The sequence below is a fragment of the Canis lupus genome, chromosome 13, assembly GCF_003254725.2.
Source record: "Canis lupus dingo isolate Sandy chromosome 13, ASM325472v2, whole genome shotgun sequence".
NCBI lineage: Eukaryota > Metazoa > Chordata > Mammalia > Carnivora > Canidae > Canis > Canis lupus.
The window spans coordinates 5,841,525-5,855,275 of record NC_064255.1 but is presented as its reverse complement, the minus strand read 5'-3'; the positions used below and the strand labels follow the sequence as shown (position 1 = coordinate 5,855,275).

Here is a 13,751-nt window from a genome sequence, read left to right as displayed (position 1 = left end):
CATTTACTTCTAATGGAGAACAATTTAATCAAAAATAAAAAGTGTAATTCAGGCACCTGACTGACCCAGTCAGTAAAGCATGCCACTCTCGATTTCAGGATTGTAAATTCAAGCCCCAAATTGGGTGTAGAGATTACTTAAAATTTTTAAAAAATATTTTACTTTTTTACTTTTTAAGATTTATTTATGTATTTTAGAGAGAGCCAAAAAAAAAAAAAAATAGAGCATGCACATGTGAACTGGGGGGAGGGATGAAAGGGTAGAGAGAGAGAACCTCAAGCCAATTCCCTGCTGAGGGTGGAGTCCAACGTGGGGCTCTGTTTCACAACCCTGAGATCATGACCTGAGCTGAAACCAAGAGTCAAACACTTAACCAAATCTTTCATATAAAAAGATATAAAATGAATAATGCTAATAGAAATAAAATAAACTAAGAAAAACAAAATTACAGGTGATGGTAGATATTTGAGCTGAAGGGTTACTATGAGTTAGAAATGGGGAATCATTAGAAGACACTGAAATAATAAACTCAGAGGGGCACCTGAGTGGCTCAGATGGTTAAGCATCTGCCTTCAGCTCAGGTCATAATCCCAGGGTCCTGGGATCCAATCCCACATCAAGCTCCCTGCTCAGGGAAGAGTCTGCTTCTCCCTCTCCTTCTGCCCCTCCCCCTGCTCATATCTTTCTCTCTCTTGGTAGCTCTGTGTCTCAAATGAATAAATAAAATCTTTAAAAAAAATAGAGGACTCTGAGAAAATCTTTTGGAAAATTGGGGTAGATGTTGGGAGACAAAGCAGGCCTAAGTGGTGATAAAGGCAGTTTCAGTATTTGGAAATTTCTGGTTTTAGTCTATGTTAAGTCCTGATTTATTTCCTATGCTTGGAAATCCTTGAAATCACCTGTAATATTAAACTAAATTTCCTTTTTATTTGAATTAGGTGACTATTCCTTTAACCAGCTGATGCCTAAGACAACAAAGATTTAGAATATAGGATAAAGAAAGATTTGGGAAATACACTGTTCTGATCATGTTGAATTTGAGGTTAGAATGTCCAGTGGGCATTTGACTACAAAAAAAAATCTCTGGATTAAAGATCTTAAACCCATGAACTATATAGATTATAGCTGAAATTGTAGGGGGGAATGAGACCTTTCATAGAGAGTGAGGAGAGTAGAATGGGAATGATCTGCAAACACCAGCCTGCCAGAAGCTAGCTGAAGAGGATGATCTAGAGCTAGAGAACTAACATAGAATGGTCACAGATAGGAGAGCAAGAAGAAATGATGTCAGCAAAGTCAAGGTAGTATATGGTATCAAGAAAAAACAAATCACTCTGAGATACTCCAGAGAGATCAACTAGGATGGAGATTGAGCATCCCTGGGATTCAGCAGTGAGGTCATTGATGCTCTTGCCTGCTAGCAAGATTTTTATGGAGTTAAGAATTGGAAGTCTGGTTTCAATAGGCCAAAGAAAAAATGAAAAGTGAGAAAATAAGGAAAAATTTATGAGTATATCCTGATGAGCCATCAGAAATGCAGTAGAAATATATCATGATGATGGTAGATGGGGGTGGGTGTGATTTAGGGCTGAAATAGACTTTAGGGTAGCAACTTATTATTTTAGCACATAAGGAAACCAAGACCCAAAGAGGTTTAGTAGTTTATACAATGACAAAGCCAGTGAATAGCAGTTAGAACAGATAGCATCTAGGTCTTACTATTCCAAATCTACCCAGATACAGATATATATAGATAGATACGTACATAACATACGTATATATGTAGATCTATATATGTGCAAATTCTTAACCCAAAAGAGACAGAAAACTTTCTTAATGGTTTCTAATGTTAATCTTACTCTTGGCATTTGAATTTATTCTTTCTTAGAGAAAGGAATAAGCAATGGTTGTTCTAGAGTATATTTATCTACATGCCCAATGTATTGTACATGCAAAAAATGTGTTGATAAAAAGCCACCAGCTGGATTTGAAACAAAATGCCAAACTCAGTCATGTTGCAAATGTGCAAAATTAAGTCAAAATACGTATTCATAACCAATTAAGAGAGAAACATGATACTATAGTTTTGTTTTTAAAGCTCTTATTCAATTAGAAATGTAAAATACTAAATCTTAAAATATGCATTCTTATTTATGGGTGGTGTATCTTATCCTTGGGCAGTTGTATATACAGAAAGTAAAGTATTCACAGTTTTTTTTGAGCCATCCCTATCAGAACATAACATACTTAGTTTTTGGTATAAGAGCACCACCTATGGGTTTCTCAGGTATTCAGGGGGGAGAAATTTAAAACAAAACCTAATAAAACCTAGTAAAATTCTTCCTAGCTTTTCTCCTATATCAGCTCTATCCATTTTTTAAAGGCTAACAAATTGTCTGCTTTGCTCTAAGTTATTCATTCCTACCTGGTTTTGTTTTAGTATACTACTCCCAAATGCTTTGGCAAGAGCTAATGAAGAAAAAAAAAAGTCCTTATAAGTGCTTTAGGATATCTTTTTCTTTAATTATTATGATGATAACTCATAAGAGCAAAGTTAAAAGCAAAACTCTGGCACTTCATTGTCAGTAAGCTCACATTAGGGTAAATTCAATCCTTTTCTAAATTATCATTCATCAAAATTTTTTTAAAAAAATTTTGTAAGGGAAATTTTACTCAAATTGAAATTTAACAAGAAAAAAATTGGAAGCTTCAACTCTAAGTGTTGAAGTAAGATGTGCAGTAATATGTGTAATAGGCTCTTGATATATTATATCCTTGTATTCTGTATTGTGAGGCTATTTTCTAAAAGTAATTGAAAACAAGATCCCTTTGGTGCAATGTACCCCTAATTCCAGGGTAGACCCATTTTAGACATGAACATTTTTTCTTCAGTAAAGTATACTTTTTTAAAATCTAGATCACATTTTTTTCTTCAGGAAATGGTTTATTCTGCAGAAATGAAGATTGATTCTTTGAGCAATGTAGCTTGCTTTATTTTGATCATTATAGATAAAAAAAATTTTAAATTGCATAATATACTTATTATTCTAACCTTATTGAATAGACTGTAACCTCTGTTATAAAGGCCATTTTTACAAATTATAATCGTAATAGGAATACTTGCCTATCTACAAATTGGGTGAACTAATTTTTAAACAGCAGAACTCAAAAAGCATCAAAGTTCAGACCACATATTACACTAGGCACTTTGCTTGCATGGATTCATGTATTCTCTCAATAACTCTTTTAGCTAGGTATGACTGCTAATTATTATGAAAAGAGAATCTTCTCTTTTTGGAAAATAGGCAGTATTATACAGTTCTGAGATGTGCTTGTTTAGTTAGGCATGTAATTTTTTTTATTCTGAAAATTGCCCCCCATTACTTCTAATAACCGTCTCTATACCCATAGTAGCTACTCTCGTCACTTCTAATTTGCTGCATCTAATCTGCTGCTATTTTAAAAATCAAATAATCTAATATGTTGAATTATATCAAGTAAGAAGTTCTAAGTTTTTAAATTTTTGAAAGCTTAAACATTCATCATGTATTTTTTTGTAGCCGAATGACTATTTTTTAAATTGAGGGAGAATAAATTGTCACATTATCTGCTAACTTCTGAATAGGTCAGATGTGCACTGTATGTATCAGTGTGAGAGTTCAAGGTAGTGCAAGGAGAATAAACCAGAAAAGTGTTGGTAGTAGTTTAAGCATGTTCTGTATTTCTTCATAAAATTCAGATATCTAAACATAATGGTATTTTAATCACCTTTTCAAGCCTTTATTTTTAAAATAATTTAGGAATCATTTATCACCCTGTAATAAAATTTGAAAATAGGAACAAAATAAGTTAAAGAACTACTTTGCAGTAATTTTGAAGTATAATGTTTTGCTGTCTTTATCCAATCATCCACTAACTTCTTAACAATCCAGCATCTTACTATTGTGTTTGTATATACTTCCCTGAATTATTTTGTTAAGAAGACTATTTTAAAGTATCCAAAAACCAAAATGGTACTCTTAAGGATCTAAACACAGTAGTTTAGTAACCATGGAACTTTATAGTTTATAATAAATAAAGAAAATGAATTTAAAAGGTGAGTTTCAAAAAAAGATAGATGGATCAGTTGATCAATAGCCATGGCTAAACCTAGTAAATTAATCCTGACTCTTTAAACTGTTATTGAAAGGGGTCCAGTTGGAAAACTTCCATGCCTCTCCAAAATGTATACTTAATTAGAATGAGATAATTTGACCAAAAGGGAAGAAAATAAAATATCTTACTAGAATAATAAAAGATCTTTAAGGTTGATGATACTGTATTTTATTGTATATGATTTGATGTCTGCAGTGTGGGTTTGTTTTTGTTTGTTTTTTAATCAACACTGATTTACTTACTGCTTTGTTTTAAAGTATAATAATTAGCTAAGATTGCTTTGGCTTCTTCCAGCTTGTGGAGAGACTCCAGAACAAATTCGAGCACCAAGTGGTATAATCACAAGCCCAGGCTGGCCTTCTGAATATCCTGCCAAAATCAACTGCAGCTGGTTCATACGGGCAAATCCAGGGGAAATCATTACTATAAGGTAATTCTGATACCTTTCTGAATTACTATGTAATATTTTATTACAAAATACAAAATCAGTTTCCCAGTATTATCACTCAGCATGCAGTTACATAAAAAGACAATTTTCTAAAAATGTAATAAACTATAGCTACCAGTACCATATTAAGGGTAGGAATAATAGCCATTCTTCCCCTACTATAAGGGTGGGTGTTTTGGATATTTTCTGATGGTGGTAATGGATTTCCACTGAGCCATCCATATTCTTTTAGACGACCTTTTAACAAAAGGTGCACATTTGCACAATAGCCTGTTAGGATCAAGAGTGTAATCTTTGTGGGACAAATAAACAAAACTCACTAATCCATTTGGAGATCTAGCCCATAACCTTAGTCTCATTAGTAGAGTCCTCTATCTTAACAAGCTAAAACATGATTATAGTGTTTATCTACGTATATGTATGTATATAAAACTTGAAACAAGCTGATAATGTGTCTAGAAAAATCTCTTTTTTTATAACTTTGAAACAAAAGAACTTATGCTAGGATACAAAATGAAAGATACTCCTAGGAGAAATAAACAAAAGTTTAAGATTCTAATAAATATAAATAAGATTAAGATTCATTTTAAAAACATTTAAAATTCTAAAAAAGCATTATGGGAATAAGATATTAAAGAGAAAATATTCAGTAGAACTAGATAATGCTTGCCTAAGGACATTATATCAAGGCTATTAGAAGAAAAATTTTTCCGGAAAGGGAGGAAAAAAAAAAAATACTATGCCTCAACAAAGAACTATGGTTGGAACTGAAACACAAATTAGAAAGTCATGCCTATCACAGAGGCAGTGTCTGTAACAACACAAAGGCATCTTCAACATTCTTTCATTGGTAACATTTTTATAAGTAAGAAGTATGGGACTTCAGATTTAGAAGAGACCTGGCAGGTCATAGGCTCAAATCCGTTCTTACATTTTTTAAAAATAAGATTTTAAGTTTAGCCTATTTCTGTGGGGGTTTTTGAAATACGATTAATGTATAATGTTATATTAGTTCAGCTGTATGACATACTGATCAGCAGTTCTCTACATTATTCAGTACTCACCATAATGTCACCATCTGTCACCACACAATGTTACTGTAATATATTGACTATATTCCCTATGCTGTACTTTTCATCTCTGTGACTTACTATATTACAACTGGAAGTTTGTACCTCTTAACCCCTTTATCTATTTCACCCATCTTCCTTATTTATATCCCATAACTAATGAGACAGCCAGTGTCTCTTGAGAAACACAACTGTGTTCTATCCCCCTTCTTCTGTGGAAGCCATAAAACAGGGACCACCAACTGGTTTGTTTTTCTCTGGTCCTTTCTGCCCCAAGCCACATCTTCTGGAACTCTGGAGCTGAGCTTGTGTAGAAACTGTTGTCTGTGAGAAGTGTTATTCTCTTGCCTGATGAACTGGTAGCATGTGCCATTAAGATTATCCTTCTGCAACAGTGCCAGTGTTGGAACTGGGACAGTATGCCTATTTTCTGTTACTTATAGAATATGACTAAGTATAAACATGTTTACAAAATAGCGTTTTTACCATAGGGATACCACACACTGGATTTCTTTCAACATAAAGCTAGAGTTTTTGGAGATTTTTATCTCTTAACCTAAAAACTCACCCCCAAATTTGCCACCTACCAGCTCAATTCCATAAAACTTGGCAATTCTTGCCAGCATGGAGGAGGCTACATGGAATATTGCCATTTGATTCTGAACATGTATTGGACCCTTGAGATTTTGCAGAGAAACACTAAAACCAAGCAAAATACTGAAATGGAGAACAAAATTAGATTTAAGTCATACATCTAAAGGAAAACTTCCTAAGTTCCAGAAGAAGTTAATGAATTTGGATTTACACAGCCTAATGAGATCAGATGGTGATTTAATACCAAACTTTAAAAAGATCACACACACACAAAGTTTCACTTGTGAATATTGGTATAATCTTAAATTGTTCAAAAAAAATTATACCATAATCAAATGCAGCTTATTTAGACATAAAAGCGAGTCACTATTAGAAAATTTTAAATTTACCATATTAACAAGTCAAAGAAAAAGTATATGATTATCTAGAATAGACAGAAGTTAAAAACCTTCATTCTTGAGTTTAAAGTCAAATTAAAATATAGATCAAAGAAGGAAACTAAAATTATATAAACAATATATGAGCAATACTTAGAGCTCTCCTTTATGAAACTGGTTAAAGATGGTAACATGAGAGCATTTTTACCTCACTCTCCTCCCTTGAAACTTACCAAAATCAACAAAAGCCGTCTTATCAAGAGGATATAGAGGATTGGATTTTAATTCCCTGCTTAAAGCCAAGGACTGGAGTTAGTGTGTTTTGCTCAAGAAAGTAGACTTAGGGGAGGTGGGAGGATGGGGTAACTGGGTGATAGACATTAAGGAGGGTACATGATGTAATGAGTACTGGATATTATATAAGACTGATGAATCACTCAATTCTACCTCTGAAACTAATAATACACTATATATTAACTGAATTGAAATAAAAATATTAAAATTTAAAAAAAATTAAAAAATAAAAAGACTAAAATATTTGCATTAACCACTGATCACTACCTGAACTTGTATGGGGCTGAGAGCTTAGAGGTGGGAGGACATACCCTTACAAATAGGAATATAACTAGGTTACCTACTGATTCCATGAAGGGATCTGTAATCATCCGAACCACCACGTAAAGACCATTCTGGAATGGAGACCTAGGTGGAAGTGGCTACGAAACACAGACGGGAATACAGAAGACAGTGAATTAGAAGGAGAGAGGGAGAACCAGAAAAGCTTCTACAGAATGAGCCTTATTTCCAGAACGTATGGAAAATATTAATAGTAACAAAAACAGCCAACAAAATCCAAACACAGATTTACTCCAGACATGATAAACTTTATTAGTTTTCATTTATTTTAATTCCAGTATACCTAACATACAGTGTTATATTAGTTTCAGGTGTACAGTATAGTGATTCAGCAGTTCTGTACCTCACCCAGTGCTCATCACAAGTAGACCGGGTTTTTTTTCCTTAGCCTTTTTTATGCTGTGAACACTTTGGTAGTTAGTGAAACCTATAGATCCCTTCCTAAAATGTTTTTAAACTCACAAATCATAATACATATTATTACAAAGGGAACCAATTATATTGAAGTATAGCTATCAGATATTTTTACAAGTATGTAATATAGTAATATATGCTTATTAACATATTAGTAGGTGATGGTTCTAACAACTGTAATCTCAATGTAATTTTGAGTGTAAATAGTTATTCTAGATATCTATTACAACTTAAATGTGTAATTATATGTGATTTCTGCTGGTGACAGGTAATGTAAATACTATCATGGTTTGTTTATATTCGTAAGTGAAGTGCCAAATTTCAGTTAGAGATTAGTGAAAATAAGATTGTAAATGTTTCCACCAAATCTGGGAATTTGAGAGGAGAATAGAAACACCTAATACTCTTACTTGGACTTTATTAGAACAAAAGTATGTTTTAGTGTTTGAACTACAACATCTAAAGATAACTACTGAAAAAATAGCAATCTTGAGTATGTGGTAAAGTAAAAGAAACTGTAAAAAATAAAAAGAAAGAAACCTATGAATACAAAAGAACACAAGGAAGGAGGAAAATGAAAAATCACCTACAATAGAAAGGCTGCTCAATAAAAAATTCGTTTAACCTTTAAAAGACAGACTGATCAGGTTTATTGGTTTATTGACTGGTATGATCCTCCTATAAAGGGCTCCTAAGAACATACTTAAAACAAAACAAGCATAGTTTAGAAAAGAGTGATAGAAAAAGATAAGCTTTGGAAATACTGATAAAGAGAAAGCTAGTGTAGGAAGATTAGGAAGATTAACATTAATGGGATTGAGTTTAAGACACAAAATATTAGTAACAAATGAAATAATCCACTAAGAAGATAGATTCATGGTAAACTTTGCTTACCTTGTAACACAGCCTAAAATACACGTAAAGCAGCAAAATATGGAGAATTATTGACTGATCCATTTAGTGAAAGTTTATAAACATACCTTTAATCAGAATTCAATAGATTAAACAGAAAAATAGTAAAGATAGATTTGATAAAAATTAACAAGTAGGAACATGCGTTATATATGTGTATGTTTATATTTATTTCAATGAATAGAGAATATAAATTGTTTTCAAAAACATATGGCACATTTACAAAAAATTGATTATGTATTAAACCACAAAGGAATTCTGAGTTCCATTTCTAAGATTTTACATCATTCAGATTGTATTCTGTGACCACAATGCAGTTAAATTAGAAACACAATAAAAAATGGGGAAATAACAACAAAATCCCTGTTTGAAAGCATATTCCTAAATAACTCCTGCATTAATGCTGGAATTCACAGTGGAATTCATAAAATATTTTGGTAATAACCATATTGAAAATATTACAAAACTGTTAGAACACATTGATAGAGTACTTAGCGAAAAAATTACGGCTTAAATGCATTAGCTTAAAAATAAGCAGGATGGGAAATAAATGAGCTCAGCATTTACTCAAGAGTTTTGAAAGAAAACTACAGGGTAAATCTTAAGTAGAAAAAGTAGTAACATAAGGCCAGGAAATAATTAAATAGAAAGAATAAATAGTAAGATTCAATAAAACAAAAAAAAAACTGGCCTTCTGAAAACCTTGGGAAAATAGACAAATCTCAAGACAAGACTGAAGAAAAAAGAAAAGGTACTACTAAGAATGAACAAAAATGTCTAGAATTAAAAATATAATAATAAAGATTTTTAAAGTCATAAAGGAATATTATGATTAGTTTATGGTAACACTGTTACACAATTAGATGAATTGGATCATTTTCTAGAAAATGCTTAGTATCAAAATTGATTCAAGAATTGATTCTTCACTAAAGAAATTGAATCTACATCAGAAGAAGGTTCTAAACCCAAGTAGTTTTACAAAAGGTATCGGTTAAAAAATTTTAGTACCAAGGACCAGGATGTAGATGCATGCTTTCACTGCTTATAGTAGAACTCTGAATCAATGAAACAAGACAATAAATAGAAATTAGTGATACGAAAAATGGGAAGGAAAAGATAAAACCCTCCTCATTTGCCAATACTGTGCTTATCTCCATAGAAAATCCAAGCATATATATAAAGATCACAGATATGAAAAAAAAATTTTAATGTAAGAAAGTACTTTTGCAGCTTTATAACAAATTTTACTATCAAAATAAAATGATTTTCTATTAAAATTTAAATTATCAAAAAGTGACTCAAAAAAAGTTTAGGGAAAGCTGATTAAAATGAAAAACATGAAGAAATTAAAAATTTCTACTCTAGATCTGTATTCTAAACAGGCACAGGGCATTGGTATGTGAACAGTGTCTTTGTTACATAAACTACTATAACCCATAAAAAAAGGAAACCTGAAAACTAATTTTACTTTGAAATATATTTTAACAATCCTAAATGAAATATTAGCAAACCAAATCCAAGACTGTATACATGAATAGATATTGATTATTTCTTTTGTTCTGGACAAGGATCCTGCTTCCCTCAATCTTAAATATTTTAGTGGATAAAAGTGTGTTAAAGGGATTCCTTAGCTTGAATCTGACTAGCCCTCCCATAAACAATTACCAATTTGGATATAAGTTTTTAAATGACTACTCAAAGGTACTGGAGACTAATCAGAAGCTGGCAGAAACTGGAGGAAATTAAACTCTTGAAAGAAGGAATCCAGGCAGCCCGGGTGGCTTAGCAGTTTAGCTCTGCCTTCAGCCCAGGGTCTGATCCTGGAGATTCGGGATCGAGTCCCATGTCAGGCTCCCTGCATGGAGTCTGCTTCTCCCTCTGCCTGTGTCTCTGCCTCTCTCTTTCTCTTTCTCTGTATCTCTCATGAATAAATAAATAAAATATTAAAAAAGAAAAAGAAGGAATCCACATTGATGAGATATGTTTGCTTCCTCTTAGCTCCCGATGCAGAATGCAGTAGCTAGAACTCAAATAGGCCGCCACAGTCTTATGGGCTTGAGGTGGTATATTGCAGGGTGGACTTGAGGCTGTCAGAGTAGCTGGAAATTAAAAAGACAAATCCTAGAACGGAGAGAGCCCCAGTGTAGGAAGCCCTTACTTATGCATATAAATTATTCTCAAATTCTTTGCTCTTTTCTGAACTGTGCATGCCTAAGAGACACTAAGGAACTTGGTAGAAAAAGCTGCCCCAGATTTCAGTGGCTGTGCACCAAAGCTGAGGCAGAGTTTGGAGTTGAAACCTGCTGAGTTTGAGGAATTTGGTAAATACCTTGGGATTTTATTGAAGTCACAGAAATGTCATACATTATAAGTAAAGACAATGTCCTAAAATTAGGAATTCACCTAAGACTCAGGACAAAGCTAAACAAAACCTCCACAAGTGCAGGATGACCAGACTAAATGTTCCATGCTTGATAAAACAAAGTAAGTGTAAGAATCTTGACCTGTCCCTGAGAACACACAAAAACTAATTCAAGATAAATCCTAGATATGAATGTAAAATCTAAAACTCGAAAATACTGGAAGAAAACATTGTTTAGTATCTTGGTGTAGGCAAAGGTATTTTAGAGAGGACACTAAATGCACTAAACATAAAGGGAAAAATAAATTAGGCTTCATCAAAACTAAAATTAAAAACCTCTGCTCATTAGAACATACCATGAAGAAAATGAAAAGGCAGTCCATATAAACTAGAAGAAAATATTAGCATATATATATAACAGAAGATTTGCATCCAGAATATAAAATTAATTTTTATAACTCAAAAAAAAAAAAAACCCAATTTTTTTTAAATGGGCAAAAGACTTGAGCAGACATTTCACAGAAGACATGAGGATGGCCAGTAAGCACATGAAAAGATATTCAGCATTGTTAGTCTTCAGGGAAATGCACATAAAACCACATTGAGAGATGTCAGTTCACACCAACTAACTAATGGCTAAGGTTGAGAGGACCGACATCACCAGCTACTGAAGAGAATGTGGGTGTGGCTATCTATACATATATCTTACATATGGACATGCCGCCAAATAGATAAATGTTTATACTACATAGAGGATTTTTAAGTAAGAAAAATTTCTGTTGGATGAAGGATGATATAACAAAGCAATTCATAGGAAAAGAAATAATAAACATAGGAAAAGGTATTTCAATTTCAGTAAATAAGGAAATGCAAAATGCAACAGTTTTTTAAAAAACTGACTATCCCAATTTGCCAAGGTCATGGAGTATAAGATACTTTTATAAAACTCATTGAAAATGAGTTGGTTCTGGGAAACAAACTAGGGGCGGTGGAAGGGGAGGGGAGGTGGGGGTGAATGGGTGACGGGCACTGAGGGGGGCACTTGACGGGATAAGCACTGGGTGTTATTCTGTATGTTGGTAAATTGAACACCAATAAAAAATAAATTTATTTTAAAAAATGAGTTGATATAAATATTTCTGTCAGTGTCTGTCATATTTCAAGTGGAATTTTGTCTTCTGACCTAGCAATTCTACTTCTAGAAAAATTTGTTCTAGAGAAGTATTTGCACATGTAGAGATACATGTATGAGGATTCCTTAAAGCATTGTTCATAATAGTGGGGAACTGGAAACAATCAAATTATTTGTCATTCTTTGTTGTAGTTAACTCAGAGTATTTACAGGGGAAATAACCTGATGTAAAAATTCTTGGATAAAAAAAAATTCTTGGATAATTAATTTCATTATCACAGTTTAAGGCAGAGGCAAGGAGATAAAGTCAGATATTCCCTTCTTGGTAGAGACATGATACTGGAAAATAATATTTTAGTTTCTCTTTTTTCATAGCAGTAGCTAATTTTATATGTGCTTTTGACTTTTTTTGCTGTGTATGAGACCCATATTTTGTGAACTACAAGGTAATGTTTGACGATAACATAACTTATGTAAAAAAAAAAAAAAAAAGGATTCCCCAACCTAGGGATTTTTCACTGATAAAGAGTGTTCATTTTTACTTTGCTCAGAGTTGTGCTGTTTGCTCTTCTGAAAATGTAAGCTGTAACCTTTCACTAAGCAAGCAGATGAACCAGTCTAATCTAAGAGAAGGCTGACTTTCTCTGTGTGTACTTTAGTTTATCAGATTATGGAGTGGTGTCTCTGGTTCAAATACAGGACAGTTAGGATATTCTGAATTAGAAGTGATTTTTCCTAAACACAAACAGAAGAAAAGGACACAAGGTGCCAGATATTGACTGGGGATTTTATTAGAATTATTTTAAAATCTGGTATTACTTATGAAGAAGTATTATATGAGAGTCTAGGAAAGAGATATAAACATCAGGGACATAGAAACAGTGTTGTTTGCTGATGACCTGATTGTATCTCCTGGAAAACACAGGAGAATCAGCAAATATGGAGGCTTATAATAAAGTCCTCAGTTATATTGTATTATTATGCAGTTTTTTTTTCCAAATTTACCCTTATTAATAGCGTTTTCTGACTTTTTATTTCTAGTTTTCAGGATTTTGATATTCAAGGGTCCAGAAGATGCAGTTTGGACTGGTTGACGATAGAAACATACAAGAATATTGAAAGTTACAGAGCTTGTGGTTCAACAGTTCCACCACCATATATTTCTTCACAAGATCATGTCTGGATCAGGTTCCATTCTGATGACAGTATCTCTAGAAAGGGTTTCAGACTGGCGTATTTTTCAGGTATGTTTTTTTAAAAAGGAGAAAGGTAACAGAATTGTGTTGTATTAAGTACCAAGTCACTTTGGCTAGTCTTCTAAAACAGTATCCATTTAATTGGCAATTGAGACTGAAGAAGGTTCAGGTGCCCTAGAGCACAATCTCAAAAAGGTGTTTTGTATATTCTAATAAAATGATTATTTTTATAAACTAAGGTCAGCTTTCTTTTTAAATATTTAAATACCTTTATTTTAAAAGTAACTTATTTTTCCCTCAAGGGTTTTCTGATACCCTGAAAATTAGTTCAGAATGTATTTTTGTGTCTGAATTACCATGGTCTTTACAGCTTCACAGAAAAGACATATTCCATTTCATCTTCATGGTTTCTAGTATCAGAAGTCTTCTTTTATTATTCTGAATCTTTTCTTTCA

The 13,751-nt window shown here is 32.8% G+C and overlaps 1 protein-coding gene across 2 annotated transcripts in view; it reads left to right on the top strand.

The window, feature by feature from the left end:
• The window catches only part of LRP12 (LDL receptor related protein 12), a 71,725-nt gene that overhangs the window by 46,651 nt on the left and 11,323 nt on the right, over window positions 1-13,751 (top strand). For both annotated transcript variants that reach the window (XM_025450391.3, XM_025450389.3), the window contains 2 exons: window positions 4,450-4,585; window positions 13,142-13,344. In XM_025450391.3, the coding sequence (XP_025306176.1) occupies window positions 4,450-4,585; window positions 13,142-13,344 (339 nt within the window). The remainder of the gene's footprint in view (window positions 1-4,449; window positions 4,586-13,141; window positions 13,345-13,751) is intronic.